The sequence below is a fragment of the Euleptes europaea genome, chromosome 1 (genome assembly GCF_029931775.1).
Source record: "Euleptes europaea isolate rEulEur1 chromosome 1, rEulEur1.hap1, whole genome shotgun sequence".
Taxonomy (NCBI): domain Eukaryota; kingdom Metazoa; phylum Chordata; class Lepidosauria; order Squamata; family Sphaerodactylidae; genus Euleptes; species Euleptes europaea.
Window position 1 is genome coordinate 136,509,769 of NC_079312.1, and position 27,089 is coordinate 136,536,857.

At 48.7% G+C, this 27,089-nt stretch overlaps 1 protein-coding gene across 1 annotated transcript; it reads right to left on the reverse strand.

Annotated features, from left to right (window-relative positions):
• Positions 1-415: 415 nt before the first annotated feature.
• On the reverse strand, positions 416-25,254 carry FAAP100 (FA core complex associated protein 100). The gene is made up of 9 exons (XM_056866883.1): positions 25,042-25,254; positions 22,032-22,150; positions 17,559-18,487; positions 13,781-13,934; positions 10,543-11,339; positions 7,428-7,564; positions 4,760-4,876; positions 1,604-1,690; positions 416-580 (listed from the first exon to the last, which is right to left on the reverse strand). The coding sequence occupies exons 1-9, from the start codon at positions 25,252-25,254 to the stop codon at positions 455-457; spliced, it is 2,679 nt and encodes an 892-aa protein (XP_056722861.1). The 3' UTR covers positions 416-454.
• Between the last annotated feature and the right edge of the window lie 1,835 nt (positions 25,255-27,089).

Here is a 27,089-nt window from a genome sequence, read left to right on the forward strand (position 1 = left end):
CCACACCCACCACAGCACCTTGTTGGCCATCTGCGTATAAGCACATACACAAACACACGCACGACACACAGGCAGCCCTGCTTGGACCCTCTGCCTGTGTGTGAGACTGCCAAGGGGCACCAATCAGATCTGCCAGGGATGGGCAGGGATTTAGAACCCCTGGGGGACAGAAACAATCACATTAGAAGGGGGGAGATAATAAATTAAACGAGCTAAGCCCCTGAGCCTTCTATCTCCAGCAGCGAGCGGAACAACCAATCAGAAGCAGGGCTCGGCCAGAGAGAGAGAGAGAGAGAGAGAAAATCCCGCCCTCCTCCCTGCTATGACACTCCTCCAGTCCTCGGTCCGTTCCCAAGGCATACAGCCATCTGCCTCCATCGACCCAATGGCACTGGGCAGAGAGGATCACGGAGCCATCGAAGGTGTGCCAAGATGCAGAACCACGGCTCAGCGTTCACAGGATGACCAGGCTGGGGTTGCGCAGCTGCCGGTAAACATGCAGGAGCTTTTCCACTGCTGCATCTGAATCATTCCCCAAGCACAGGCGGTCACGGAGAGATTGTGCCTCCTTTAACAGTGTCTGGAAAGGAGAAGACAGGTTGTGGGTTAGCTGCCAAAGGAGGGGTGGTGTGATTAGACTAGCTGGAGTACCTGTGAACGAATGTAGTGTTCCCCCCTCATGGCTTGCAGGTCTCCTCCCCTTAGGACCCCATTCTGCCACCTCCTAAACCACATATCCCTTCCACCCTCTACTGCCTAATTCTTGCCCAAAAAATCTCAATTATGGGGAATCCCAATCAGGACTAACAATGAAAGCACAGAAGTATTTGCACCATTTATACCAGGCATGGAATGCAGCTTTCTTTGGCGCTGAACATGGGCCAGAGTGCGTGGAGGGGGAAAGGGTAAGCAGTTTAACACCCAGTGTGTGTACCGTCAAGTCACAGCTGACTTATGACGACCCCGTAGGGTTTTCAAGGCAAGGGACTTTCAAAGGTGGTTTGCCATTGCCTGCCTCCACGTGGGCTGAGAGTTCTGAGAGAAGTGTGACTAGCCCAAGGTCACCCAGCAGGCTTCAAGTGGGAGTGGGGAATCGAACCTGGTTCTCCACATTAAAGTCTGCAGCTCTTAACCACTACACCTAGCCCTATGTGTAAACCTCAGCTGAAAGGTTTGCCTATCCAGTCCATAAATCATCTGGAATGCATTGTGAGTATCTACTTGAAGGCCTGGGTACAGGGAAGGGGTGGGAGAGAGAATGGGTTAGTAATCAGGTTATGGAAAAATGTAGCCAATTGGGCAGACCCAATCTGGCAGCGACCATCTTTGGCCAGTCATTACAGAGTGAGCCATAAACCCATGCCCGGTCATATACCTGGTCAGCTCCAATTCCTGCATTTAGAAGGTGCAGTAAGGCCTGAGACAACTGAACCCTGGAAGGCCAGGAAAGCCAAATGACTCTCATGCGCAGATGCACATTCCTGGGCTCAGTCCAAGCAGAGGAGGCTTGGCCTTCTCTTCAGATGTCTGTCTGCAACGATCCAAAGACAAGGGTGTTGCAAGCATCTGTTCCTGCGGCACATAACTCCAAGTAGCTGCTTACCTCATGGTTGGCTTGGATCTGGTGGAGGTGCTGCATACGGACATCTGGAGAAGAGGAGTCCTGCGCTGCCTGCTCCAAAACCAGAGCCTGTGTACAATAAATAAACAAATAAATCTCCCAGACACCCCTGATTAAACTAAGGTAAGATTAGCTAGCCAAATACAAAAGCGGACTGTGGTTAGCTTCAAGCAGAGCTAACACTGTTAAAGGCAGACATTACATCGAAGTGGGACAGGATGCCTCTAGGTTTTCCTACTGTTTTCATGCTGACAGTGACTAGCGGAAACTGTCATTGGTGATTTTGAACTGTCAGAGAAGTCTTTGTTCAACAAGAAAAGCTTGCTAGCCAAAGCTTTTATTTTCCTTTATTCTGGGAAGGTTTCACAAACATTTGAGGAGTGGTGGTGGGGGAATCCAGGGGGTTGGGAGGGCAGGGAGATAGATAAAAATATACGCTCCTTGTTTTTGGGAGCCTTACTTCTGTTCTTGGTGCAGGTCATTTGGTCTCTCTTGCTCTCCCTCTCTCTCTGGCAGGGTATGGGAAGGATGGGGTGGGGGATATTTTTATTTATATTATTTATTTATAGTCTGCCTTTTTCACGAACTCAAGGTGGATTACACAAAGTGAGTCAACACAATTAACAGGATGGGACATTCAGTAAACAATGAAATACGATTTGAGTTGTAAAACCAACCAAAAATCTTAAAAAAACAGAATTGAAGCCAAGCGTAAGTGTTAACATGACACACAAAAATGGTACAAGATTACATAGTAGGAGCCAACTTACAACAAACCATACACAGTAATATAGATCACGGTCGATAATCTGTCCAAGTACAGTAACTCTGTGAATAATTTTGCACAGTGCTATCCTATTGCCCACGTAGAAAATCCCTCTTGAATAATTCACTTCTGCATAGTTTGCAGAAAGCCAGGAGTGGGAGCCTTCCTGACCTCCTCAGGCAGGTCATTTCACAAGGTAGAGACCACAATGGAGAAGGCACGTGAAGACGAAAGAGTGATACATGAGCTGAGTACAATAGCTATGCATCCAGGAGGAGTAGCTACTATACAGGAAGCCACAAGTCAAGATTGTCAACTTCAAGCGGTACTAGCCCTTATAAAACAAGGATGGGCCCCAGTATTTGAGAGATGTCCTTCCTGCAGCAACGCCATTTTGGTCTGTGAAGGATTCTTTACGTTGTGAAGATTGTATTCTTTATGTGGGTGAAAGAGTAGTTATTCCTTTGTCCCAAAGGCAAAATATGCTTTCTCAACTTCATGACTCGCATCAGGATATGCAGAGAAATAAGGCTAGGGCAAGAGGATTAATGTATTGGCCTGGTATGAGTAACGGTACTGAAACAGTGGTTGGAAACTGTTTGGTTTGTGCATGTCTTGCCCCTAAAAATCAGAAGGAGCAACTTATACCACATGAAATTCCTGAATTACCATGGGAAAAGGTGGGTGTAGATATTTTTGAATATGGCTCCTCCCCATTTCTTCTTGTGGTAGATTATTTTTTGAAGTACCCAGAAGTATTGAGCTTGTCTGATAAGACTGCAAGAACTGTGATTGCTAAACTTAAGGGTGTATTTGCTCGGCATGGCATTCCCAAGATGGTTGTCAGTGACAATATGCCTTTTGCTAGTTGAGAGTTTCAGCAGTTTGCTCGTGATTGGGGGTTTGAACAATGTTTTAGTAGCCCAGGGTACCCACAATAAAACAGAATGGTTGAAAGAGCAATTCATTCCATAAAACAGCTCCTTAAGAAGGCAGAAGATGCGCAGAGGGATCCACATCTGGCACTGCTGGAATATCGTAATTCCCCCATTACGGAAATGCTGATGGGCAGAATGCTAAGAAGCAAACTGCCAGTAACCACTGGTTTATTGCACCCTAGAATACCTCCTATGACATTCAAAGGGAGAAGCTAGACTATTGTTTTGTGCAACAGATATATCAATTGTCCCATTACTAGGTAGAGCAGCCTGTGAGATTTTGGATTTGGTTCGAGTTGATGTTATACGTCCAACTGAACATTTGTCACAGGAACAGTGTCCTTCGATTTTTGGGATCTGTGCAATATTTGTCAAAGTATATTCCAAGGGAGACAGAGCTTACAGCACCTTTAAGAAATTTGTTGGAAAAGAATGTACTATTTCAGTGGATGCCAGAACATCAGGCGGCTTTAGAAATGGTGAAACAGCAGTTGTGTCAGGCACATGTACTTCAATATTTTGATATGACAAAACCAGTAGTGGTGCAGGCAGATTCTCCAAAAGATGGCCTTGGAGCATGTCTGCTTCAGGAGTATAGGCCAGTGTCCTATGCGTCAAGGTCACTTACTACATCAGAACAGAATTATGCCCAAATAGAGAAGGAGCTGCTTGCTGTGTCATATGCAATGAGAAAATTCCATCAGTATGTGTTTGGTAAGGTTGTCTTAGTTCAGACTGATCATAAGCCATTAGAGATTATTTTTTAAAAGCCAACTGGTGGTGCTCCTGCTCGTTTACAGCGTATGCTGCTGCAACTTCAGAGATATCAACTTAACGGCATGTATACCCCAGGGAAGTATATGTATCTTGATGATACGTTATCACGGGCTACTGTGGATCCTCCTGTAAGTGATGAGCAATCAGTAGAAGATGAGAGAGTGATACATGAGCTGAGAGATCATTAAGATAATAATTACAGTATAGGTGTGCTGAGAGACGGCCTGTACTTAAAGAGACATCACAAGCTTGGTGGTAAACCAGGAGGCTGGGTTTCATCCCAAGGGCGGGAGAGGTAGTCAAGGGGTGACCTTAATCATTTCTAGGAGCTTCAAATTCAAAGCTTCTACCGCAACCTCAAAAGACCACATGTTTAAAATCCTAAAGTCCTCTAGAGCATTCTGGAAGCCAGTAGGATTCATGAGCCTCTGTGGGCAGACTATTCTCTCAGAAGAGGACCCAACATGGCCAAGGGCTTTAGCAACCTAAATTTACTTGTAGAATATGGCAAAGATAACCGGGAAAGATTGTGCCACTTCACACTGGATTGCTCCCCAAATCCTCAAATGTTTAAGACACTTTCCACATAACAGAGAAGTCAGCAGGACTGATGTGCATTCAGCATTCTCTCCCCTGCCTCCCAGGAATCTGACATACCTGAATACGCCTGACCACAGCATGGTGCAACTGGCACATGTTTGCTAGCAGTGAGCTCTGGATTATGATCTCCACAGCCTGGATGGGGCCTGCTGGGCTCAGGTCACTTACAGCCACCTGTGGAACAAGGAGACCATTGTCTGAGACCCTTCCCCAGACCCAAGATCACCTAGTACTAGCCCCAGGTTTACACAGGACTGTCTGTGCACCAAAGCAATATTCATCCCCTCCCCCCGGTAAATGCTACATTAATTATGTTTAGGGTTGCCAATTGCCCGGTGGTGGCAGGTAAACTACCGCCCATCCACCGGGCTGCCCGCCGGCCAGCTGAGGGCCAGCAGGCACTGCGGGCACACATGCGCAGATGCAGCGCACATATCACTTTTGGTTTAACCCGAAAGTGACGCGGACGCTCTAGCACCCTCGGATAAAACTCTATGGAAACTATAGAGTTTTGGCCGGGATTGCTAGAGCATCCCCGTCATTTCCAGGTTAAACCGGGAGTGACGTAGGCACATCGCGCGCTAACGCCATGGGCCCGCGAAGCTCCCGCCGGTGGAGCTGCGGGGCCTGGCAAGCCTAATTATGTTGCACAATCCAGATTTGAGGGTGTTACGAGCAGAGGACAGGGGTGAATAAGATACCCCAAGCAGGAGTTACTGGTGCAACACAACTCTGTAAACTACAGAAAACTCAATCAAGTTAGCCAAGCCATGTGCTACAAATGAAAGAGAAATAGTTTCAGTCAGCAAGCCCAGGGAGAAGCACCTTTCCAACCCTCAAGAATGGTGGACCCTGAACAGCAGCAGAACTCTTCCTGTGCATGTTCATTGAGTTCTGCTACCTCTCTTCTCCAGCTGGGGCAGCCTCTGAAACTCCTTCTCATCCCAGGTTCATCCAGACCCCCATCAGACACCATATGAAGACGCCAAGGATCTTTCATTAGTACAAGCAGAGAAGCTCTGCCTTAAACAAGTTTACCAGATTTATGCCGAGATCCATCAAACACATTTTACTTAAGTTTGAACTGGCATCCCAAGGGGTGGCCAGTATGAATGCTGGGACAATGGCCTTTGTCCTGTGCGGTAACAAGGTGGCTTATTGCCCATTCTCCAGCAAAACGCATGCTGAAGCGCCTCATCTAGGGAGGTTTAGCTGGAGCAGAATTAGCAGGGAAGCTAATCACACGGGTTTTATTAATGCTCTTGCGCACAAAGCCAGAGGAACCCAGACACTACCAGCGCCTGCCCCCTCCTTCCCCCTGCAGGAAGGTTAACCAGCCATGGCAGGAGCAAAGGCTAGCAATTAACATCGGCTGCATGCTACTCCAAGAGGATTAAAGGGGGAAGAGGGGGCAGCTGGAGCTCAAAAACTCCAATGTGACCATCCTCCCCCTCTTGCATGGAAGAACTGGCAGAAATGTGACAAGGCAGATGAGCAAAGAAACCAGATGTTTGAAGCTGTACTTTAAATCCGCTCCTGTAGCCGTAGCAACACTGGGTTTAGCTACATAATCATGGGTGGAGAGGGTAGCCCTTGGCTAGAACAAGGCTGGAGGAGCAGCTGGAAGGGTTCTCACATACAGCATGTATTAGGGGCACCTGCCCCAGGGCAATGGCCATCTAGAGAAACCGATCTGTCAGTTGTTTGACGTAATAAAGAAGAAGAGTTGGTTTTATATGCCGACTTACTCTACCACTTAAGGAAGAATCAAACTGGCTTACAGTCACCTTCCCTTCCCCTCCCCACAACAGACACCCTGTGAGGTAGGTAAGGCTGAGAGAGCTCTCAGAGAGCTGTAACTAACCCAAAGTCACCCAGCTGGCTTCATGTGGAAGAGTGGGGAATCCAATCTGGTTCTCCAGATCAGAGTCCACCGCTCCAAACCACCGCTCTTAACCACTACACTTTGGCTACACTTGTGAGGCCTTGGTCTACAAGTAGACTGAACTGTGGAGGTGAATGAAGCCTAGGAACTAGGAAGTTTGCCTCCAGCCAAGGAATTATCTCCAATGTCACAATACTCAAGGAGGACAGCATTACTTAAAACCTGACCACTGTAAACCCAATGGCTCTGGCGTGCATGTAGGGACTTCAGTGCACACGTGAAACTCTACACATGCAAGGCTTGCTTCCATTCTCTTCTACAAGTCAGGGATTGCTCCACATACACGACAGCCATTCCTCAATGCATACAAAAGAACGGGGCATGACCTGCGCACACAGATCTCTTCATATGCACTGGAGCACAAAAGTGTGCCCAAGTGCTGTAAGAAGGAAGGGTTTTTAATCAACTGCAGGATGACCGAATACCAGGATAGCCTACTCAGATATTCTAGGGTCACTTCTCCTGCCCCTTGGTGTAACATTCACAGTTCTCACCAAAGAGAAAACTCTGTTCAGCATCTAAAGGTTGAGACAAGCAGCAGCATTACTTCTGGGAACCCAGAGAGCAGAAAGAGCCTGAAATTGCTCAAGGAATCCAGTAAACCCAAGGCAAAACACAGCTAGGGTAGGAGCTGCTACATGGCTCTGTTCTCCTTTAAGTCAATCCCAGGTTATGGCTTGGCCAACAATAGAAAGCCGCTCAGAAGCACCTCCCCACTGATCCTCTTGCAGGCTCAATCCACTGCCTGCAGCTCCTTTCCATAGTTAACTCATGCCTTGCCTCTCGGATGTTCAGCTGCACCTCTCCTCCGTCGGGGGCCCGCCCCTGTGCTGCTGTTGCATCCTCGCTCCAGAGCGCAGCTGCCTCAGCATTCTCTGCCAGCAACCAGCGCAGCACAGCGCAGCTCAGCGATGCTCCTGAGCAACAAGACCAGAAGAACACACGCCATTAAGAACACAAGAAAGGCATTGACTGATCAGACCCGTGGTTCATCACGGTCAAGCAGGAAGTCCCCACAGTAGCCAGCCAAAGGCCCACAAGTAGGGCATGGAGACCAAATCCTCCCTCTGCTACTGCCCCATCCCCACAAACTGGCATTCACAGGTAGACTGCCTTCAAGTGTAGAGGTTCCATTTAGCTCACTGTATGGGCTCTAGGAGGCCTGGGCTACACATGCCGAAGAATTTATTTTATTTATTTGTTTTTTCAAATGTATAGCCCACCCTCAATTTCCAGCCAAGCTGGGCTCAGGGCAGGTAACAAACTCTAAACTCAGATAAAACCATAAAAACAGCAAAGTTAGGCGTCTGAGCAGTCAGTACCACTTCAGGCTGTGAGGAAGGAGAGGGCTGCCACCTCATTACCCCCTCACTCTCCTGCATGTGTAGACCATGCCTGGATTGTGGTTGCCCAGTTAACATTTACTGCACCAAGAGTGGGTTAAATCATGCTAAACACACATAGGAAGCTGATTGTAAAAAACTACTACAATGAAGGCAAAAAGTGTGGTGGGGTCTGAAGGTAAAGAACAGTGGTTGTCTTGCAGAAGACTGGTTGACCCTCCTGGTCCTTCTAAGTTTGACACAGCCCAGCATTGCTGGGGCACCATATCTGCAGTCATGCAGAAGGATAATTTGATGCAGCTCAACAGGCTTGTTAGGTACAAGGAGTGGCCCACACACAGCCCGTGACAGGTCTGCACTGACCTAAGGTTTCACCAGAACGGCCGCAATGAACACTCAGTAAAAGGACACATGCAAATCACTGAGACAGATAAACCCCCACCCAAGGAGGACAGAAGCTGTGACATATGGAAGACCAGGCACGCAGATTGCAAGTGGACTGATCTGAAAGCGCACCTAGCTGGCTTAGATTGGCAGTTCCAGCACGGAGGGCAAGGCGGCTGATCTGAATCTCCGTTGCGTCTCACTTCTCTCCTCTACTGCTCCAATTTGGGCAGAATATCCTGGTCCTTGTCAAACAAATCAAGTCCAAAACTCTTAATATTCTAATGAGGACAAATAATGCACATTCCTCTGAGATTAGGTGGCAACCCGGGAGAGGGCCTTCTCAGTTGTGGCACCAAAACCCTGGAACTCTCTTCTCCCCAGGGTGACTTGCCCGCCCCCCCTTCTGTTGCTGTCTTCTGCTAGCAGGTGGAAGACTTGTTTTGTCTGGTGTCCCCTCAACGATCCCTCCTTCCAGCATTGTTTTGATCGGTTTTATGTACATGTATTTTATTGTATTGTATGTGAATTTAATGTGGTTTCACTTGTTTGAATGATGTGTTTTTGTTTGGTCTTGATGGTTTTAAAGACATGTTTTCATTATAAATGTTTTTAATCTGTAAGCTTGGTGGCTGTGATGAGGGCAGAAAGGCAGGGTATAAATTTTGTAAATAAACAACTAAAATCTGTGCAAATTTTTAGACAGCATTATTAAGTGCAGCTGGTGAACACGAGGCTCCTCGGGGAACACAGTTTGGCTTTTTTGGTCATCAGTGCACTCTGACCTTGGGCTACGAGTATCTCTATACATTTGCACTGGAAACTATAGTGAGGCAATCCTAACCACAAGAAGCATGTTTTCAGAAAGCACTGCTGCTTTCTTTCAAATTTTGATTTCTATTGGAGGAGCCTGTCTTGTTTGGCTGGAGGGCTTCCTTCCCCTTGCCATGGTTTTAGAGAATAATTTTGTGGATTTATGGCACTGGAAAGCAGCGCCAAAGCAGTGACATGAGGAAGATGCAGTCAGCATTGGCCACCAGAGGTCCCTTGACCTGACGTTCCGTGTCTGAACTTGTGAAGTTGTCTTACACAAAGACACACCCTTGTGGCCCATCCAGGTCAGTACTGTCTACTCTGGACTAGCAGCACTTCTCTTGGGTTTCAGGGACAGCAGTGTCTTTCTCAACACCTTTAATGTCAGAGTTTAACCTGGGATCTTTCATAGGTAAAGTGGATGCTTTACCATAGAGTCAGGGCCTCTCCCCATGAATGCCACAGGAACTCTTTTAATGGTATCAAAGGGGGGGGGGGAAGCTTCATCCAGAATATCAGAATTCCTTGGGGGGGGGGTTCCTTCTGCTGGGGTTTCCTCTGCCTAGAACAGCTGTTTTAGTTCTTACAAGCTCTACAACTCCCAAGCAGAGAAGTCATCCAGCTACAGCAAAGGAAATTAATTTCCAACCAGGAGTTGTCGTTTTTGTTGTTTCCCCCCCTGAGAAACGCATGTCCCTGAGGGGATCTCAACATGAGCATGACTCCAAGCCACTGATTTCCTGGAGTTCAGAGTAATGGAACTTTAATCCAAAGCAAAGCCATGCTGTATTGGTTAGTACCTTTAGAAAAGAGTTTTTTAAAGGTTCTACCCAGGATCTCGCAAAATCATTCAAAGAAATTAAGGTGCGAGCACAAAGTTGCCACTGTCTCTACAGGGAAATTATCATGACCTTTATCAAAAGCAGTTTGAAGCACCTTGTATTTGGGGATATGCCCTGGAGACAGCTGGTGGGAAAACCTCCCCGGACCAGCTTGCATTTCCATGTACGACAGGAGACATTTAACAGGAAACTTAATGGTCTGAAGGCACGTGACATGGTTCTGCATAAACCACTCTGAATTCTGTGGGGTAGGGTATAAACATGCTCATCACACACACAGGCCACTGGCCATATGGCTTGGATTGAAGTTCCCCAGAGTTGTGATAAACTTGCTCAACAGCCAAGCACCTGCACACATCCCCAGCAGCACCCTCTGTAAACAAAAGCATCACTTCTTCCAATGCATGCAAACAACCTCTGGGAATCATCAATACAGAGAGGGATCACAGAGTTGAGGAGCAGGTGGAGGGGGAGAATGCAAACAGGTTAACAGCGCTCAGAGAAATCACACACCTTCAGAAGTGTCTTTCAGGGCAGTTCTCAGCAACTCAGAGGACACCTTGATAGAAGCCACTGATGGCGCCAAGTAATCTTCTCCCAGGGCACTTGGAACAAGCTCTTCACTGCCTTCCATGCTCTCGAGGTCAGACTGCACACGGGACAGTTTCAGGAAGGTATCAACTGGATCCGTGGGCAGGGAGATGGCAGCTGCAGGTGGGGCAGCTTCAGAGTCTCTGCTGCCACCAACCAAGCGGAGGCAATGCAGGATGTCAATGGTTACCTCCCTCAAAGGCAGGCAGATGCCTTCTCTATCTGGGGAAAGGCCAGGGGAATCATCAGAAAGCAGGTCATCAAGCAGCTCAGTGGACTCTGAGACAGTGCCCAGGATCTCCCGCAGGCCGTAGTAGAGAGAACAGGAGACTGTGAAAGGCAGTTCTAGCTTGGAGCCTTCAGCAGGGCCTAAGGGCAGCGTCACCTCCGTCTTGTTCCCAGGAAGGAGCTGATCTATAGGGAAGGTGTAGGAGGTGGCAGAATCTGAGCAGCCTTCCTCAAAGTCACAGGAATTGGCGAAGAGCTGGACGCAGAAGGTCCAGCCTCGCTCCAGGGTGCACTCGCTCGAGTTCTCTAATATGCAGGAGATGGTCAACGTCTCCTGAACCAGCAGGCGGCTCCAGTTGGCAGTGATGGTGCAAGTGATGGGCTTTTGGCCATTCTGGCTGGACAACAGAGCTGCACTGACATTCATCACCTGGTTCAGGCTTGTCAAAGCCCGGTTCTTTTGGTCCACAACCTTTTTCAGGGATGACACTCTGCAGGAACCAGGAGAGGAAACAACATCGGCATGAGCAGATTATTTCTTGTTAAGGAGAACACCAAAACCTCTTCAATACAAAATGAACTGAGAAGTTGGAATCCCAATATTATAATAATGGACAGGACAAACAACCTCCAGATACCCCATTTCCTGTCTGAAAATGGACATTAAAGAGTATTTCTACTTAATACCACAGATGCCTTAACCCAGTGGTCAGCAAACTCATTAGTCAACAGAGCCAAATATTAACAGTACAACGATTGAGATTTCTTTTGACAGCCAAATTTCTTAAACTTAAACTATATAGGTATGTACACTGTGTATTAACTTAATAAACTTTAATTAATAATAATTATAATAATAAAGCCACCAACACAAAATAATTACAATTTTTAAATTGGTGACAAAAAAAATACCTCTCCTCTGAGCTGGCCAGCTTGGTATCCCTGACACAGAGATCTGAGCAAGTAGGGAGCTAGCCAGCTTCCTCCTCGGCCTCCACCCTTGTGCTGCTTTATACTCCTTCCCCTTTGTGCTCCGACCCCATCCACCCCAAGCCGAGGCTATAAACACCCCCTTCCCGTCCCTCTTCCTCTCCTTGTTGGGAGAGTCTCTGCAGAGGGTGGGGGTTGCGCTTTAGACCTGCCCTTCCGCCTGCCCTGTGCGTGCTGGGCTCGAGGCAAGGGCTTCCCTTCTTAGGTGCGCTTTCCTCGCGCCTGTTCTCTCCCCCCCACTCCCCACCAGTTTACCCGTGGCTGCTGGGGCCTCTCCGGCCTGCCAGCAGTTCAGGAATAGCCCCTCCATCGTGGCTCCCTCCTGCCAACCAGCTGAGGGGCGCGCTTGTCAGCCACCACCCCGAGGTTCCGGCTTGGGGACTGCGGGCCATTGTGGCAGCTGCGGCGCCTCGTTTACTGGGGGGGCTCTGCCCGGGCCGCTTCCCCCGCTCACCAGCTGACGAGCGGGCCTTTTGGCGGCGGCTGGGGCTTCCGGCGGGTTCGCCGTGCTGCGGGGCGGCAATTGTGGTCAGTCCCCGTTGTTGCCTCCGAGAGCCCCCTTTCAGGTAAGTGGGGGTGCGGGGGTTCCTCCCCCCTCCCCTAGAGGCTGCCGTCGGGAGCGGGGCCTGACGAGGCGTCCCGAGTGAAACTTGCCATCGTTGTCGTCGCAGCCACTGCCTATCCCGCCCAAGCGGCCGCGCGATGCGACCCCGGAGCCGGATGGGCGCAAGGGCAGGAAGTGACTGCGGCCGCAACAGGCCCGGGGCAGCGCAGCGCGCATGCACCGCACCCGGCTTTTCCCTCCCTCCCCCGCCTCCTCCTCCCCCCGCTTGGAGAGCGCACACAGGTGCCGGCTGCCACCTTCCCGACGGGGAATAGAAAGTTGGTAGGCCCACAGAGCACATGGGCGCGAGCCACAGCGCCGTGAACTCTTGCCGGCCCGCCTGCTCATGTTGACGCCACCGCGGCGCTTTCGAGCGGCAGGAGCTGCACGGTGGAGCTCGGCGCTCCCGGCTCGCGCTGGATGCAGGGTTGCTCTTTTCCTGCTGCGGCCCCAAATAAAACCATCCCGCGGTTTGCAATTTCTGAGGGGAAGGCTGCCGCCTTCCCGCATGGGAATAGAAAGTTGGGCCGCTGTGGAAGGTGCTGCGGCGCTCCCGGCTCGCGCTGGCAGAGCCGCACTCAAGGGGCCAAAGAGCCGCATGCGGCTCAGGAGCCGCGGTTTGCCGACCACTGCCTTAACCGCTTGCTTTGCTAGAGTGGCCAAGATGATTCCAAATCAATAGACTCTAAACTAGCCAGAGATTATCTGCATGTCTCCCTTAAAGTAGCTCCCAAACAGAAGTTGGCAGCAGCAAGAACTAAACAAATAATAGAAGGAAGAGTTGGTTTTTATATGCTGGCTTTCTCTACCACTTAAGGAAGAATCAAACCAGCTTACAATCACCTTCCCTTCCCCTCCCTACAACAGACACCTTGTGAGGTAGGGGAGGCTGAGTGAGCTCCAGGAGAGCTGCGACTAGCCCAAGGTCAACCAGCTGGCTTCATGTGGAGGAGTGAGGAAACCAACCTGGTTCATCAGAGTCCACCGCTCATGTGGAAGAGTGGGGAATCAAACCTGGTTCTCCAGATTAGAGTCCACCGCTCCAAAACACCGCTCTAACCTCTATACCAACCACATAAACATAAACCCCTTCCCCCAATATCTAAATACATGTACTTTTCTCATAATTGCCAAACAAATACTTAAGAGCAACTGGGCATACCTTCATAACTCACTCAGGCTCACAGTCTGCTCTCATCAGATATTGCCAGGTTTCCAAAGCCCAATTATTCAGACAGAAAAATCCAGCATTACAAAATGGTTGTATGACTATGGTTTCTTGCATTGCAGGGGGCAGGGAGGGGCAGAGGAGAGGGGCAAAAGGAGGACAGATCTGACCTTTCAGAGACGTGGCCTATCCCAGAGAGTAGCTCCTTGATCCTCTGTCCAGCTTTATCGGGATTCATCTTGACAGGCTGTGTATCGTCTGGGCTGCACAAACCACAGGTCATGAGTCGGCCCTTAGCAGACAAAGCCAGGAGCTCCGACTCACCTGAGGAGAAGACATGCAGGCACATGTGAAACAGAGAGGTCAGGAACCATCTGCAAGAGGATTTGCAGTTTTGCTCCCTCCCACTCTCTTCAAATGCAGCAGGAGCCACATCGACATGAAAAGAGTAAGGAACCTTTGCACGGTACATTTAAAAACAAGCATTTTGTTTCTGCGGCGTTCACTCACAAACATTTCTATACACACAAGACCATATAGTGAAGTCATGTGAGGATACCCCAGATTTCTCCTCTGCTTCACTTTCTAGACAGGAAGTAGCCTTCTCTACATACTGAGGAACAGAAAGGACCTTACTCTATCAAAAGGAACCAGAAATTCAGGAGTAAGGGTATGTGTCCCTCTTCAAAAGGGAGCATCCTGAACACCTGAAGCTGAGCCACACATGTGCATGCAGCCAGACACGGCTAACCACTGAACATGAGGTATTGGCAGTATGAATGGAAGTCAGGGAAATGTTATCCTGGTTAAGACTCAGCTGACAGGTGGATATAGCTTTTCCATCATGGGTGGGAGGTGCCTTTCCGTCCCAGGCTGTAAAAGAACATCCCAGGCCACAGGACTGACAGACCCAAAGAGGATTGCATCTCCCCTTTTACTTGCTGGGACCTATATGGCCAATGCATGCCTTGTCTTCAGATATGGTGTATCTGTTTACATAGCATAAACAGCCTGGATGATACAAACCTATTTGCTGGGAACATTCTTGTCTGAAAAATCCTGCTTCTGTGCAGGACCACCTAGTGTCCCCATGCAGGAGACAGCTGCCATAAATACTCCTTCCAAAGCCACATGGGGAGGCCCATGCAACCCAGGTAGGAAAAGCTTAGCAGAAAAGAAATGGGCAGTCTGAAAAGCATTGGGGTTAGATCTTGCACCAGATAACTCAACTTCATCTTCCAAAGAGAAATATCTGCAGTGAGGATTAGTCTGTGTAGAAGGTTCAGAAGCCCGTGTATGTTCACGGGGATATTTCTCCCATAAGCAAGCAATTTCAGAAGCCATGCCCTCTACCCCTACTATCAATCTGTGAGCAGTAGTATGAGCTCATGCAGGGGGCATATAAATGGATGGCGTTGTGAGACTGAGCTCATGGGGAGGGGGAGGATGCACAGCAGTCCCACAGATCCTGCAGAGAAGGAAGCAAAGGGAAGAGAATGCTCCCTGCTGCTGCACCAGTCGTTTCATTACAAAGCTAGCTCCCAGCTCCTTGCCAACAGGGCACACTGTACCCCCTTCTCCAGGAATATATACATGGAGATGAGACTTCCTATTACTTCTTCTCCAAAGATCACAGTGGGGAGCAATGCTGAAAAAGCATTAAGCAGCCAAAGTGTTGGGCTTTGAAAGGATGGAGAACCCACTTCCAAGAAGATGTGCAAAGGTGCACATTCTTGCTCCACACCGAGTCCCATCTAGATAGGAGCTGCTTTATATTGTGTCAGATCACTGATTAATCTAGCAATGTCTACTCTGGCAGTGGCTCACCAGAGGCCCCAGGGAGAAGCTGTTGCTCAACAAACAGCAATATTTTCACTAGAGATGCCAGGGACTGAACCCGGGAGCCTCTGTATGCAAAGCATGTGCTCTATGCTTCCTCCTAAGGAAACGACTTTCCTTTTCACCTGCAAGCCCTTGTCACCAGGATGTTTGGTGTAGAGGTTGAAGAACTAGCCAACGGGTATGGTGTACAGACAGCACACACAGGATACAGAATTTAACTGCCTGAAATTCTCCAGATTCAAGATCCTAGTTCTCACTGTAATACGCAGAGGTTTAGAAGAGAGAGAGAAGTGTCTGCTAAGCTGCTCCAGATAACGCTTACAGTGGGCACAGAGAAGCAGGGCTTTTGCAAGTTGCACAGAGCTACAGCTCTTCTCCATGGCTTTTAGTCCCTGTCTTGCTACCTCCATTTCCCTCAGAACCCAGGCCTTTCCCCTTTCCAGCTCAATTCTTTACTAGAAATGTGCAAAGATAGTTTTCAGTTTTGCAGACGTCCAAACGTTGAGATTACAGCAAGTCCCTTAGCTTCAGAACAGTGGAGGGAGCAGCCCTAAGCAAGCTTGGAAAATGAGACAACAGCAACATCCTGCCATTGGGAAGCATCAGAGGCAAGAACTTCTCTGAGTCCTTCAATGCCTACAGTGGTCGCCTCTTCTCCGCATCTTGACAATTCAAGTAACCCACTCCTTCCTTCCTTCTGAAGAGAAAGATACACAAATGGGAGTCACTGAACCTTCCCTGAACCTTCCTGCGAAGGAAGGCTGTTTCTTGCACCCCAGATATTAACCTCTCTTGTGTGGTGAATAAACATAATGCAAAAGTCCTGTACAAGGGGGAAGGAAGAGAGACAGAGAGGCAGAATCTGAATGGCTGTACATGGGCCTTGGTATTACACAGCCATTGTACGGAAAAGAGGCAGAGCTCCTGAACTGCCTTTCAAATGTTCTTTTAATCCCAATGCCTAGAGTTGATCCAAGCTGGCCCAAAGCTTCCCTCTGTGCAGGATGCTGAATGGCTGTACATGGGCTTTGGTATTACACAGCCATTGTACGGAAAAGAGGCAGAGCTCCTGAACTGCCTTTCAAATGTTCTTTTAATCCCAATGCCTAGAGTTGATCCAAGCTGGCCCAAAGCTCCACTCTGTGCAGGATGCTGAATGGGGCCCCCAGAGCTAGTGCAGAATGGGCCACAAACAGCCACATCTCCCCTAGAGAGGAAATCAGTCTTGGACCATCAAGAAGGCAAGGCAGCGACCCTGCAAAGTGCAGTGTGTCTTTGGTCGCTCCCTTTCACACTACACAAAACCAAACATCCCACCCTATTCAACTTCTGACTTGGCAAGCCTGATAAAGATGAACCTCAGAAACTAAAGATAATGCAAATTTTGAGACTCAGCAAGGAACAGAGGAGATGGTAGCAAGGATAACATTTTGTCAGAACATGGACATACTGTCCTGAGCTCACTGACAAATGGTCATCTGTCGCCTGGCCAAAACCTGTAGCCCAAGGAGGACTTGGGACCCTGCTGGCTGTAGTCTCACCCACGCCATGTACAGAACATGTTATCTAACACTGGGCAGGAAGAAAAGTCCACATTAACAACTATTTATTTTAGAGATTATATGATGCTTTTCAACCACCAGGCAACTAACCTCTGCTGGAGGGACACTCTGAGAAGGGAGTAAGCTGGGAAGTTGACCAACCTCCCCAACCCCAAGGAGCCTGCCAAAAAGTCCAGTGCCAAAGTTCCTACTCCCATTGGCCTCTTTTTCTCTCTGTAGACTGGCAACCAAAGGGTTGGGTGCCACTGCTCCTAGGGTCAGATTTGGCTTGGGGGCCTCCAGTTTCTGACCTTCAGCATACAGCAAAAGCATGGTTTTAGAACAGCTTGGCCTAGGCTTGATAGAACAGCAGAGCCCAGAGTTAGCACACACAGACTGCAGATAAGGATCCATCCTAGCCACATTATTTTCCTCTAACCACTGGTCAATTTTTCTTCACAACTTCCAAGAAGCAATTTCTGAGGGCTGTGTGTATAACCATCACCTGACAAAGCTTTCCCTGACACTTCTACCCACAGAGTCATTCCCCAACATACTCTAGTACCTTCTGACTCTCGGGAAGATAAGGAAAGGGCCACCACGCTGCAGATACTCAAGCTGGCAGGAGACAAAGCAGATGGAAGGGTGCCAGGGGAGTCCTCCATCTTCTCAGTGTCTGGGATGTTACTGTCCAAGTCGACAGCATAGATGTCGGAGTGGGTGCTGTAGTACATGCGGCTACCTCCGCTACATGCTGCACACAGGACAGGCCCCTGCAGGCAGTATTCTCGGAGCTCTGGGACCTTGGCCTCTTCCCCCGGTGCTACCTTGATGGCCACCATTTTCCCATAGTGCCCCAGAGCCACCACACAGTCACAGCCTAAGTCTCCAAACGCAGGTGGCTCTTCAGCATCTGGGGACTTCCGCTCTGTCCTCAAGGCCCCAATGAAGACAACTGGCTCCTCCAAATGATGGAGGATCTTGACAGGCGAATCTTCACGGCAGCGGTTGTCAGGAGAACTCAGGGACTTCAGGGGCACAGAACACAGCTGCCCATCTGGGAAGCCACAGAGGATCATGGGGGAATCCAGCATGGCAGCATCGACACCAAAGAGGAGGCTGAAGAGGGGCTCCTCCAGAATGAATCCCCCTGAGTGGCGAAGACCCTCTTTGGAGCCGCTGGTGCCAGGAGAAGATGCACAACACAGGACTGGGAGAAAGTGAGCTAGAGACACATCCCCATCATTGCTTGTGCAGGTGGTGATGTCCACATGGCTGAGTGGTTGACGTGGCAAGTTCTCCTGGTCCTCCGGGCTTGGGAGCTTGTGGAGATTCATGCACCACTTGCCCTGTACTTGGGAGAGGGTGACGAGGACATCGTTGAGCAGTGTGAAGGTGCAAAGCGTGGCATCGGGGAAAGTGCAGGCATTGGAGCCCATGGGGAGGACGGTGGAGAAACAGTCATTTTCCTCTCCATCTGTCTGCTTCACTAACCTTCAAAGCAAACAAGGAAAAGCTTTCAATAGAGCCAAAGGGGAAAGTGCAGAGGGGGGGAAAGTGAAAAACGGGAGTGTTTAGCATCTGCTTGATAGAGCTGAATTCAAGAGCAGTGAGCTGGATAATGCAGAGGAAAGCTCTGGAGGGAGGACTCAACGACTTAACCCTTTTGTTGCCCTATAGACTCCTGGGCATCATTTTAAAGGCTTAGAAACCAGACCGTAATGGCAGAGAGGCAAAGTCTGTTGAGTGCATTGCTGGTAGCCTTCAAGAGAATAAAACATCAGTGCTACATACTCAGCCTCGCAACTACATCCACAAAACCCTTCCTGACAGGCTTGTTGCAGTTCTTACTCGGTTTAGGCATGTAGTGATTTGCAAGCCTTGTACAAGCTGATCATACTGCACTCCAGAAAGGCAGTTTCTCTCCTTGCTGCAACTTATGTAACAAGCTCTAGACCAGGCCCACATAAGTTGCAACCTATAGCAGCCTACTTGCGGGTTTACAACCCTCCCAATTTTGCAGTCTGCCTAGCAGGGCAAAATCTTGGGGCCTGTCAAGCACCTGACATGTCAAATATAGGGCTGCTCGGTAGCTTTTGGCCTGCCAAGTCACAAGTGATTCAGGCCTGCTCTGCACCAATCCAGCTGTAAGCCTGGCAGGCTTACTTACACACCAGAGACTATTCTGTCTCTGCAGAAGTAACATCTTCTCACCCCCACCGCCACCCTACAACCAGAATGAATGAGCATTGTTTTGTGGATTTCTTACAGGAATCAGATCCTGCCCTCGGTAAGCTGCAGGCAATACAGAATCAGCCTGATAGGAAAGGCAGAACCATGTTCCATTTCATTAGGGATATTATGGAGTCAGAAGGACCTCAACTGGCACAACGTTCTACACAGCTAAATTCCCTAGTCTTGTGCTTGCCATCTTGCCTCTTGAAAGCCTCCAGAAAAGAAGCTCCCTCGGTCCCTTTGAGCAACAAGGTGCCGACAAGTAGAACAATGAAATCTGTAAAGCCTTTTAACATTATAGTGGAATAAATTCACTAAATGGGTAATGCCTAATATAGCCTGATGTGTGCACATACAGCCTCCCTTGCCTGCACGCAGTCCCTCCTGCCATGTCAGACAACAGGGGAAGGAAACCCCATGGTAATTCGCAGCCAGGGACACGTCTCCACCTAAGCATTCAGGCAGCACAGCTGGGGCCAGCGGTGCAGGAGAAGGCAGCAAGCATGGCCAAAGGCCCATCGTCATCTCCCAGACAAGCACAGCCACCAGCGGCGCCCAAGGCAAATCCCTGAGATGCTGGCAGTGTTGCTGGGACTTGGCTAGCTCCTAGCATGTCTGGCTAACTATAACCTATATTATTTGGATGAAGGAATAGAGGGAACACTTATTAAATTTGCAGACGATACTAAATTGGGAGGAGTAGCAAATACAGTAGAAAACAGAGCCAGGATACAGGATGATCTTGACAGGCTGGAGAATTGGCTAAAATTAATAAAATGCACTTCAACAGAGATAAATCTGAAGCTCTGCATTTAAGTAGGGAAAATCAAATGCATAATTATAGGATGGGGGAGACATGTCTTGGCAGTAGTGTGTGCAAAAAGGATCCTGGGGTCTTAGTAGACCAAACACTGAACATGATTCAGCAGTGTGATGCAGTAGCTAAAAAGGCAAATGTGATCTTGGGCTGTATCAACAGAAGTATAGTGTCCAGATCATGCAAAGTGATGGTATCGTTTCACTCTGCTCTGGTTATACCTCACCTAGATTATTGTGTTCAGTTTTGGGCACCGCAATTTAAGAAGGATGTGGACAAGCTGGAATGTGTCCAGAGGAGGGCAACAAAGATGGTGAGGGGTCTGGAGACCAAGTCCTATGAGGAAAGGTTGAAGGAGCTGGGTATGTTTAGCCTGGAGAGGAAAAGACTGAGGGGTGATATGATAACCTTCTTCAAGAATTTGAAGGGCTGTCATATAGAGGATGGTGCCAAGTTGTTTTCTGTTACCCCAGAAGGTTGGACCAAAACCAAGGGGTTGAAATTAAATCAAAAGAGTTTCCGTCTAAACATCAGGACGAACTTTCTAACAGAGCGGTTCCTCAGTGGAGCAGGCTTCCTTGGGAGGTGGTGAGCTCTCCTTCCCTGGAGGTTTTTAAGCAGAGGCTAGATAGCCATCTGTCAGAAATGCATGTTCTATGACCTTAGGCAGATCATGAGAGGGAGGGCATCTTGGCCATCTTCTGGGCATGGAGTATGGGTCACCAGGGGTGTGGGGGGTAGGTAGTTGTGAATCTCCTGCATTGTGCAGGGGGTTGGACTAGATGACCCTGGTGGTCTCTTCTAACTCTATGATTCTACCTTCACAGGTAGACGTTGCATTATTTCAGCACTTGGGCTGAAGAAGTCTGCCTACCCCTGCACTAGAACATCAAAATACACAATCAAAATATAAGCCAGCAAGAACACATGCAAACCTTTATCAAATAACATTATACGTCCTGTGGAATTAAAAGCAATGTACCGAAAACCCGTCAACACAGTCATTGCTGGGTTGGCAAAAGTACATGACGTTGCCTCCCATGTGAAATCACAGGTCCATCTTGCTCACTATTGTTTACTCTGGACGGCAGCAGCTCTTTTGAGGTCTTTGGCAAAGACGTTTGCCAACACATGGGTACTTCAGACCCTTTCTGACTGGATTTGGGATCTTCTGCATACAAAGCTTTTGCTCCTCTGTTGTGCACCCCCCCCCATGTAATTCTGTTCTCATAGGAAACTGCATTATACAGAGCCAGAGACTGGTCCATGAAGCTCAACACTGTCCGTTCTGACAGCCTAGAGAGCCACTGCCAGAAAAAAAGGTATTTCCTAACACCTGCTACCTTCTGCATGCAAAGCATGTACTCTGCCAACAAGCTACAGCCTTTTCTTGATAAAATATTGTCGAAGGCTTTCACGGTCAGAGTTCATTGGTTCTTGTAGGTTATCCGGGCTGTGTAACCGTGGTCTTGGTATTTTCTTTCCTGATGTTTCGCCAGCAGCTGTGGCAGGCATCTTCAGAGGAGTAACACTGAAGGACAGAGACACTGTCCTTCAGTGTTACTCCTCTGAAGATGCCTGCCACAGCTGCTGGTGAAACGTCAGGAAAGAAAATACCAAGACCACGGTTACACAGCCCGGATAACCTACGAGAACCAATTTCCTTGATAAGTTTTCAACTACTGCTTGAAAGCAACTATTGAAGTGGCCTATCAGATCTCCTCAAGGATGGCATTCCAAAGTACTGGATCCACTCCTGAGAAAGCTTGGTGGCTAACAGATAAGAGACTTATCCCTGACAGTGATGGCATAAATAACTTAAGATCTCAGGAGGGGGGGGCAGGAATGGCAAATGGAGGGAGATGCCCCCTCGTTTGGAGCTTTCCAACCCAAACCACTAATCGAATTTCATGGCAGGTTCTCAGTTGGCACATAGTCATGTTACAACCTTCAGCCCAGCCAGATAATGCCCCAGCCAGCTCTCACCTGCTTTGGTAGTCCAAGGACACACAGTAAATGCCAACTCCAGCACACAGGATATAAAGCTGCTGGTGGACGGGCAGGAGTTCCACATGCCAGACTTGATCTGGAAACCTGTAGACAGCCTATGAAGGAAACAGGCACAGTAAAGAGGACTGGGAAAGGAGAGGAGGCCCACTTCAGTAGCTCCTGAGGGGCAGAACTAAATAGTAAGAAAAGCACTGGGAATTACCTCTGTAACACCATCCCCTCATCTACACAACCACACCAGGTATATGAAGGAAGGCCAGGTATATGAACACACATATACAACTTGGAGTGAACAGGACCTGTTAGTCCAGAAACAACAATTTGGAGTGAACAGGGCCTGTCATCATCTTCCTTAAAGTGGCCTCACTGGGAAAGAAGCCAATAGGACAGGTCCTGTCTGCCTTTGCATCAACATGACGAGCACCAGATCCTTATACATAAGATCATCCATAGGACAGCTCTGCTCCTGTGCCATTAACAGCAGCTTGACATGCAGAAGTGCAACAGATGACGCTTCACCTGCTTTATGGATAATGTAACAGGATAAAGCTTCACCTATTTCTGTAGGTCAGGCTATTGTTAAAAGGCATAAGAGCAGGCCAAGAAAAAGTTGGCAATCCCGCTTACAGAGATGATATGCAATTTGGTTTAACATAAAAATGAAGGATGTAATATCCTAGGAATAGCTCCCTCTGAATACTACAGCCACATGGAGTAGAAAGAAATGAGTTCCAAATGAGCATCTGTTACCTCCCTGTCTTCTCTCCTGCCCACAATAGGTCTGGCCAGACAAAGCATCCCTCAGACAGCTACTGTATCCAATGGTATACAGTCAAAATCCGCAATGTCTGTACTTAGTTTGATTTAAATGACTGCCCTGGCCATAAAGCCTATGGATCTAGTTTTTTCTCTCCACTAGCTGAAGATGTACAACTTCTGGTACATTTCAGTAAAGGTCTGTTAGAAAAGCATATCTCATAATAAATGGAGATTCTTAGCTATAAGTGAGTTCATTTCAAAAGCTCTTAACCACTGCCTCTGCTGTCATACTGTGCTGATGAACAAGTGACATGTTTTACCCAAGATGGGGTTTCATTTCATCGGTGAGGGAACAAGCAAGAGCCCCACATGGCTGTCTGCAGCAAACAGCAATTCAAAGGGTTGAAAACTGAGCACCTTCCAAGCATGAGAGAGCTTGCATACCTTGGATTTTTAGCATCACTGTGATCTGGAGAACCAGTCAAAAGAAAAAGTGTTAACCCATTTGTGACCTACTTATCTGCATGAGGGAAAAGTGTAGGAGGCTGAGCCAGATATTACCATAATGGGTTCCTTAGAAACAATCAAGGGAATAAATTAGAGGCACATTATCACAGTGCTAAGGTTTGTCATGAACCTAGCAAACAATGCAGGGAAAATGGCATTTATACAAAGGCCACCAACATTTAACTTCAGCCAGGAAAAAGAATTTCGATTCTTCTTCAACGGAGAAAAGAAAAACACACATTTTAAAAGATCTGTCAAAAGTGTCAGAAGTGAGATGTCAAAACCCCCTACAAATAAGATGCTGGGAATTGGATGCCACACGTAAGTGGATTACAAAGCACAGATCACTGCTGTAAAAGGGTGCAACTGTGAAGGAGTGCACTGAAAAGTCACTAGAGCATCTTTTCAAAGATTTACAATGCAATTACATGCAGACGTATTCCAATCTAAACCCAATAAAATCAATAGATTTAGACTAGAGTAATTCTCCATTGCACTGTTAGATGGCTAACCTCAGGTCCCACACATTAATCAGCATTCCCTGGTGACTTTTCACAAGAAAAGCTATCCAAAAATTACAGGTTTTATGCTAGGCTGAAGCTGCTAACATGCAACACACAAGCAGAACTGAGCTCAACACTTCTCTTGTATTATAATCACTGAAAATGGAGGGAGGGAACTACCTGTGATAGTCTGATGCTACAGCCGTGGTACATACTACTAGGCTTATGGGAAGTAAGATGACAAGGCAACACAAATCATACAGAACCCATTTCTCTGTTTTTACCACTTATGCAAGCCACGATGCAGGATCTATATATACCACTGGAAAACTTGAAATCTATCCCCCTCACAACCCACTAATCATCAAACTAATGAGCTAGTCCGCAACCCAATGCGCTGCACATAGTCCTGTTTCATCAGCAGTAGAAGGCTCTCTGTGCAAGCTCCCTTTCCCTTTATGCAATGTAAAGTGTCTGCAAATGTAAGGCTTTACCTCACAGCCTTCATTTTCACTAATCTCCTAAATGTCTAATGCTCCTCTATGCAACATGTATCCCACCTCTTTTTCCCCTTAGTATATTGGGGTGTGTGTGTGTGTGTCAGAGTTCCATTAGGAACATGACAATTTATATATGGATGCAGATTTTTCAATTTTATAATACTGTTCTGAAAGCAAAGCATTTTAGGATTACTGCTAGGGACAGAAGTACAGAAATACAGCACATACAACGTGGTCTCCTGTACGTGTACAAAAGCTGCTAGAAGCTGTAATCCTCGCATTGGAAGGACACAGCTATAAAACCTGCCATAGCGACAGCTGAGAATCTGAGTTACCAGGAGAGAAAAAGCACATGCTGAAGCTCAGTTATACCCTAACCACTCTAAATGCATCATACTGTACTCACAATTGGGGTGCTTGTCGGGTGGATTTTTCTTCATAACTGGTGATTAGAAACCAGGTTTAGCAATTAAAAGCATGAAAACACGAATTAACTGAGGCAATATACAAATGTGGGTTCTTGTGTATGTGTTGTTAGAGGTTAAATCAGACTGGCAAGGGTCTTGGACCATATGCCCACCTGGAATGCCACTGTGAAGCTCCCAGAGGCAGCTCACAGCATCTGACCTACTTTCCAGGGGCCTCCACGTCGCCCCAATGCCAAGACGTAAGACGGACCAAGCTAGACCTGGCTGGGGGCAGCCACGCACCACTTACCTTCATCAGCCGCCCTTCTTGATCGTAGACGTAGACATACTCAGTGCCATTGGAGAGGTAGATCTGGCTCTCGTGGCACAGCACCCGGGGCTTCCCAGCTGCCAGCCCCCCCACCGGGCAGCAGAATCCTGCCAGGTAATCCACCCTGTGCCCCACCTGTGCCATGACCCCCGGTGCCAACCTGGAAAGAAGACCAACGGGAGATGCAGACATGGGTGGGTGGGGGTGGGTGGGGGGTGTACGGGTCGGCCCTGGGGGCAACCCTTTTTCTCTTTTACACACCCACAAGTGCGAGAGAGGAGTTAAAAACGACTCTCCCTCCGCGCGCGCCCCCCTCCCCTCCCCTCCCCTCCCAGGCCGGCCTCCTTAGCGCCCCTCCCCCACCCACCTGTGCGATTCTACCCCGCACCGACGTGGACCCCCCGGCTGTGGGGAAGGGCAGCGCTAACGAGGGCAACAAAGAGGAGGGAAGCAAAGCCCCCCCCGCGCCCCCCCAGAAAATAAAAGCTCCTCCCGATAGGGCAGAAAGCCCGTCAGGCAGAACCGTGGGGAGCTCAGCGGCCCACCCCAACCCCCCACGCCTTTGCCTCACTCAGTGCCCCCCCCTCACCACAAAGGGGCGGGGCTGCAACGGTGGCCCCGCCTTCGCGCTCTGTCTCCGGCGGCGCGCCTAGCGACGCTAACGAGCGGGAGCGGGAGGCGCCTCTTGCCGCCGCTTTACGGCTCCCTCGGTCCCGCTCGCGCGCTCTCTCTCTCTCTCTCTCTCTCTCTCTCTCTCTCTGCGACGAGGGTCTGCGCGCGATGGGGGAAGCGGGCTGGGCAGACACAGGTTTACGACAGGTCGTAAAACGGGGTGGAGAGGGTAGGGTGGGGCGCTCAGTAACTCCGTGAGGTTGCGGGGGAGGGGGGGGGAGGGAGTGAGGGAAACAACAGATCTTTGCAGGCTTCTGGGGGAAGGTTGTCATTAGGTAGGCCATTCCCAGTGGGTAGCCGTGTTAGTCCAGCAGCACCTTAAAGACTAACACAAATATTTTCTGGTTAGTCTGTCTGCAGTAGTAGAAAAGGGCAAGAGTCCAGCAGCACCTTGAAAGACTCGCAAAAATATTTTCTGGCAGGGTAGGAGCTAGAATGTGAATCCATCTGTCTTTAAGTAGAGGAGAGTGAATTCAGACAAGCATTAGTATGTAAATGTGAATAGCAGGCGTGATGGGATGAGGTGTGGTCTGCAGAAGAGTCTGTGATGTCCAGGGGAGAGATGGGTGTGGAGAAATCAGCATTGGTCATGAGCATTGTCTTTAGTTTGAATAGCAACTGTAATTCAGCAGTTTCTCTTTCCAATCTCCCTTTGAAATTCCTTTGTAAGAGAACTGCTACTCTTAAATCTGCAACAGAATGTCCTGGAAGGTTGAAATGTTTGTCCAATGTAGATTGTGGAAGGGCATTGCTGGCATGTGATGGCATAAATCACTTTAGAAGATGAGCAGGAGTATGAACCTGAGATAGTATGGCTGACATTGGTGGGTCCAGAGATGATGTTCCTAGAATCTATATGAGGGCAAAGTTGGCACCTTGGTTTGTTGCAGGCCTTGCTGCCAGAGTCCATGTTCCTGTTAAGTAGTTTATCATCATGGGTGAGAAGTTGTTTTAGGTTAGCCGGCTGTCTGTAAGCAAGAAAGGGACCCCCCCCCCCAGTGCTTCAGCGAGGGAAGTGTCACAATCCAGCATTGGTTGTAGGTCCTTAATAATACGTTGGACTGGTTTTAGTTGGGAGCCAGGAAAGAGCTCGGAAGGCAGCCGGACCTGTATAAGGCAGCTTTTGTCGGGCGACTGTACTGTTTCAGTGGATAGGAAATGGGCATGGACGGGGTGGAGAATGAGGGCCTGCCCCGGATGCTTAGTAGGTAGGGTTAGGTAGCTATAGGGATGTTTCTTTTGGAGCCTGGAGGGGAAAAGGCTGGAAGAATATTACGAGCCCAGGATACTGTGGAGACATGGAACTTCCACAGCTAGAGGCAGTTTACCAGTTGGTGGAGATAAGCCGCAGTATA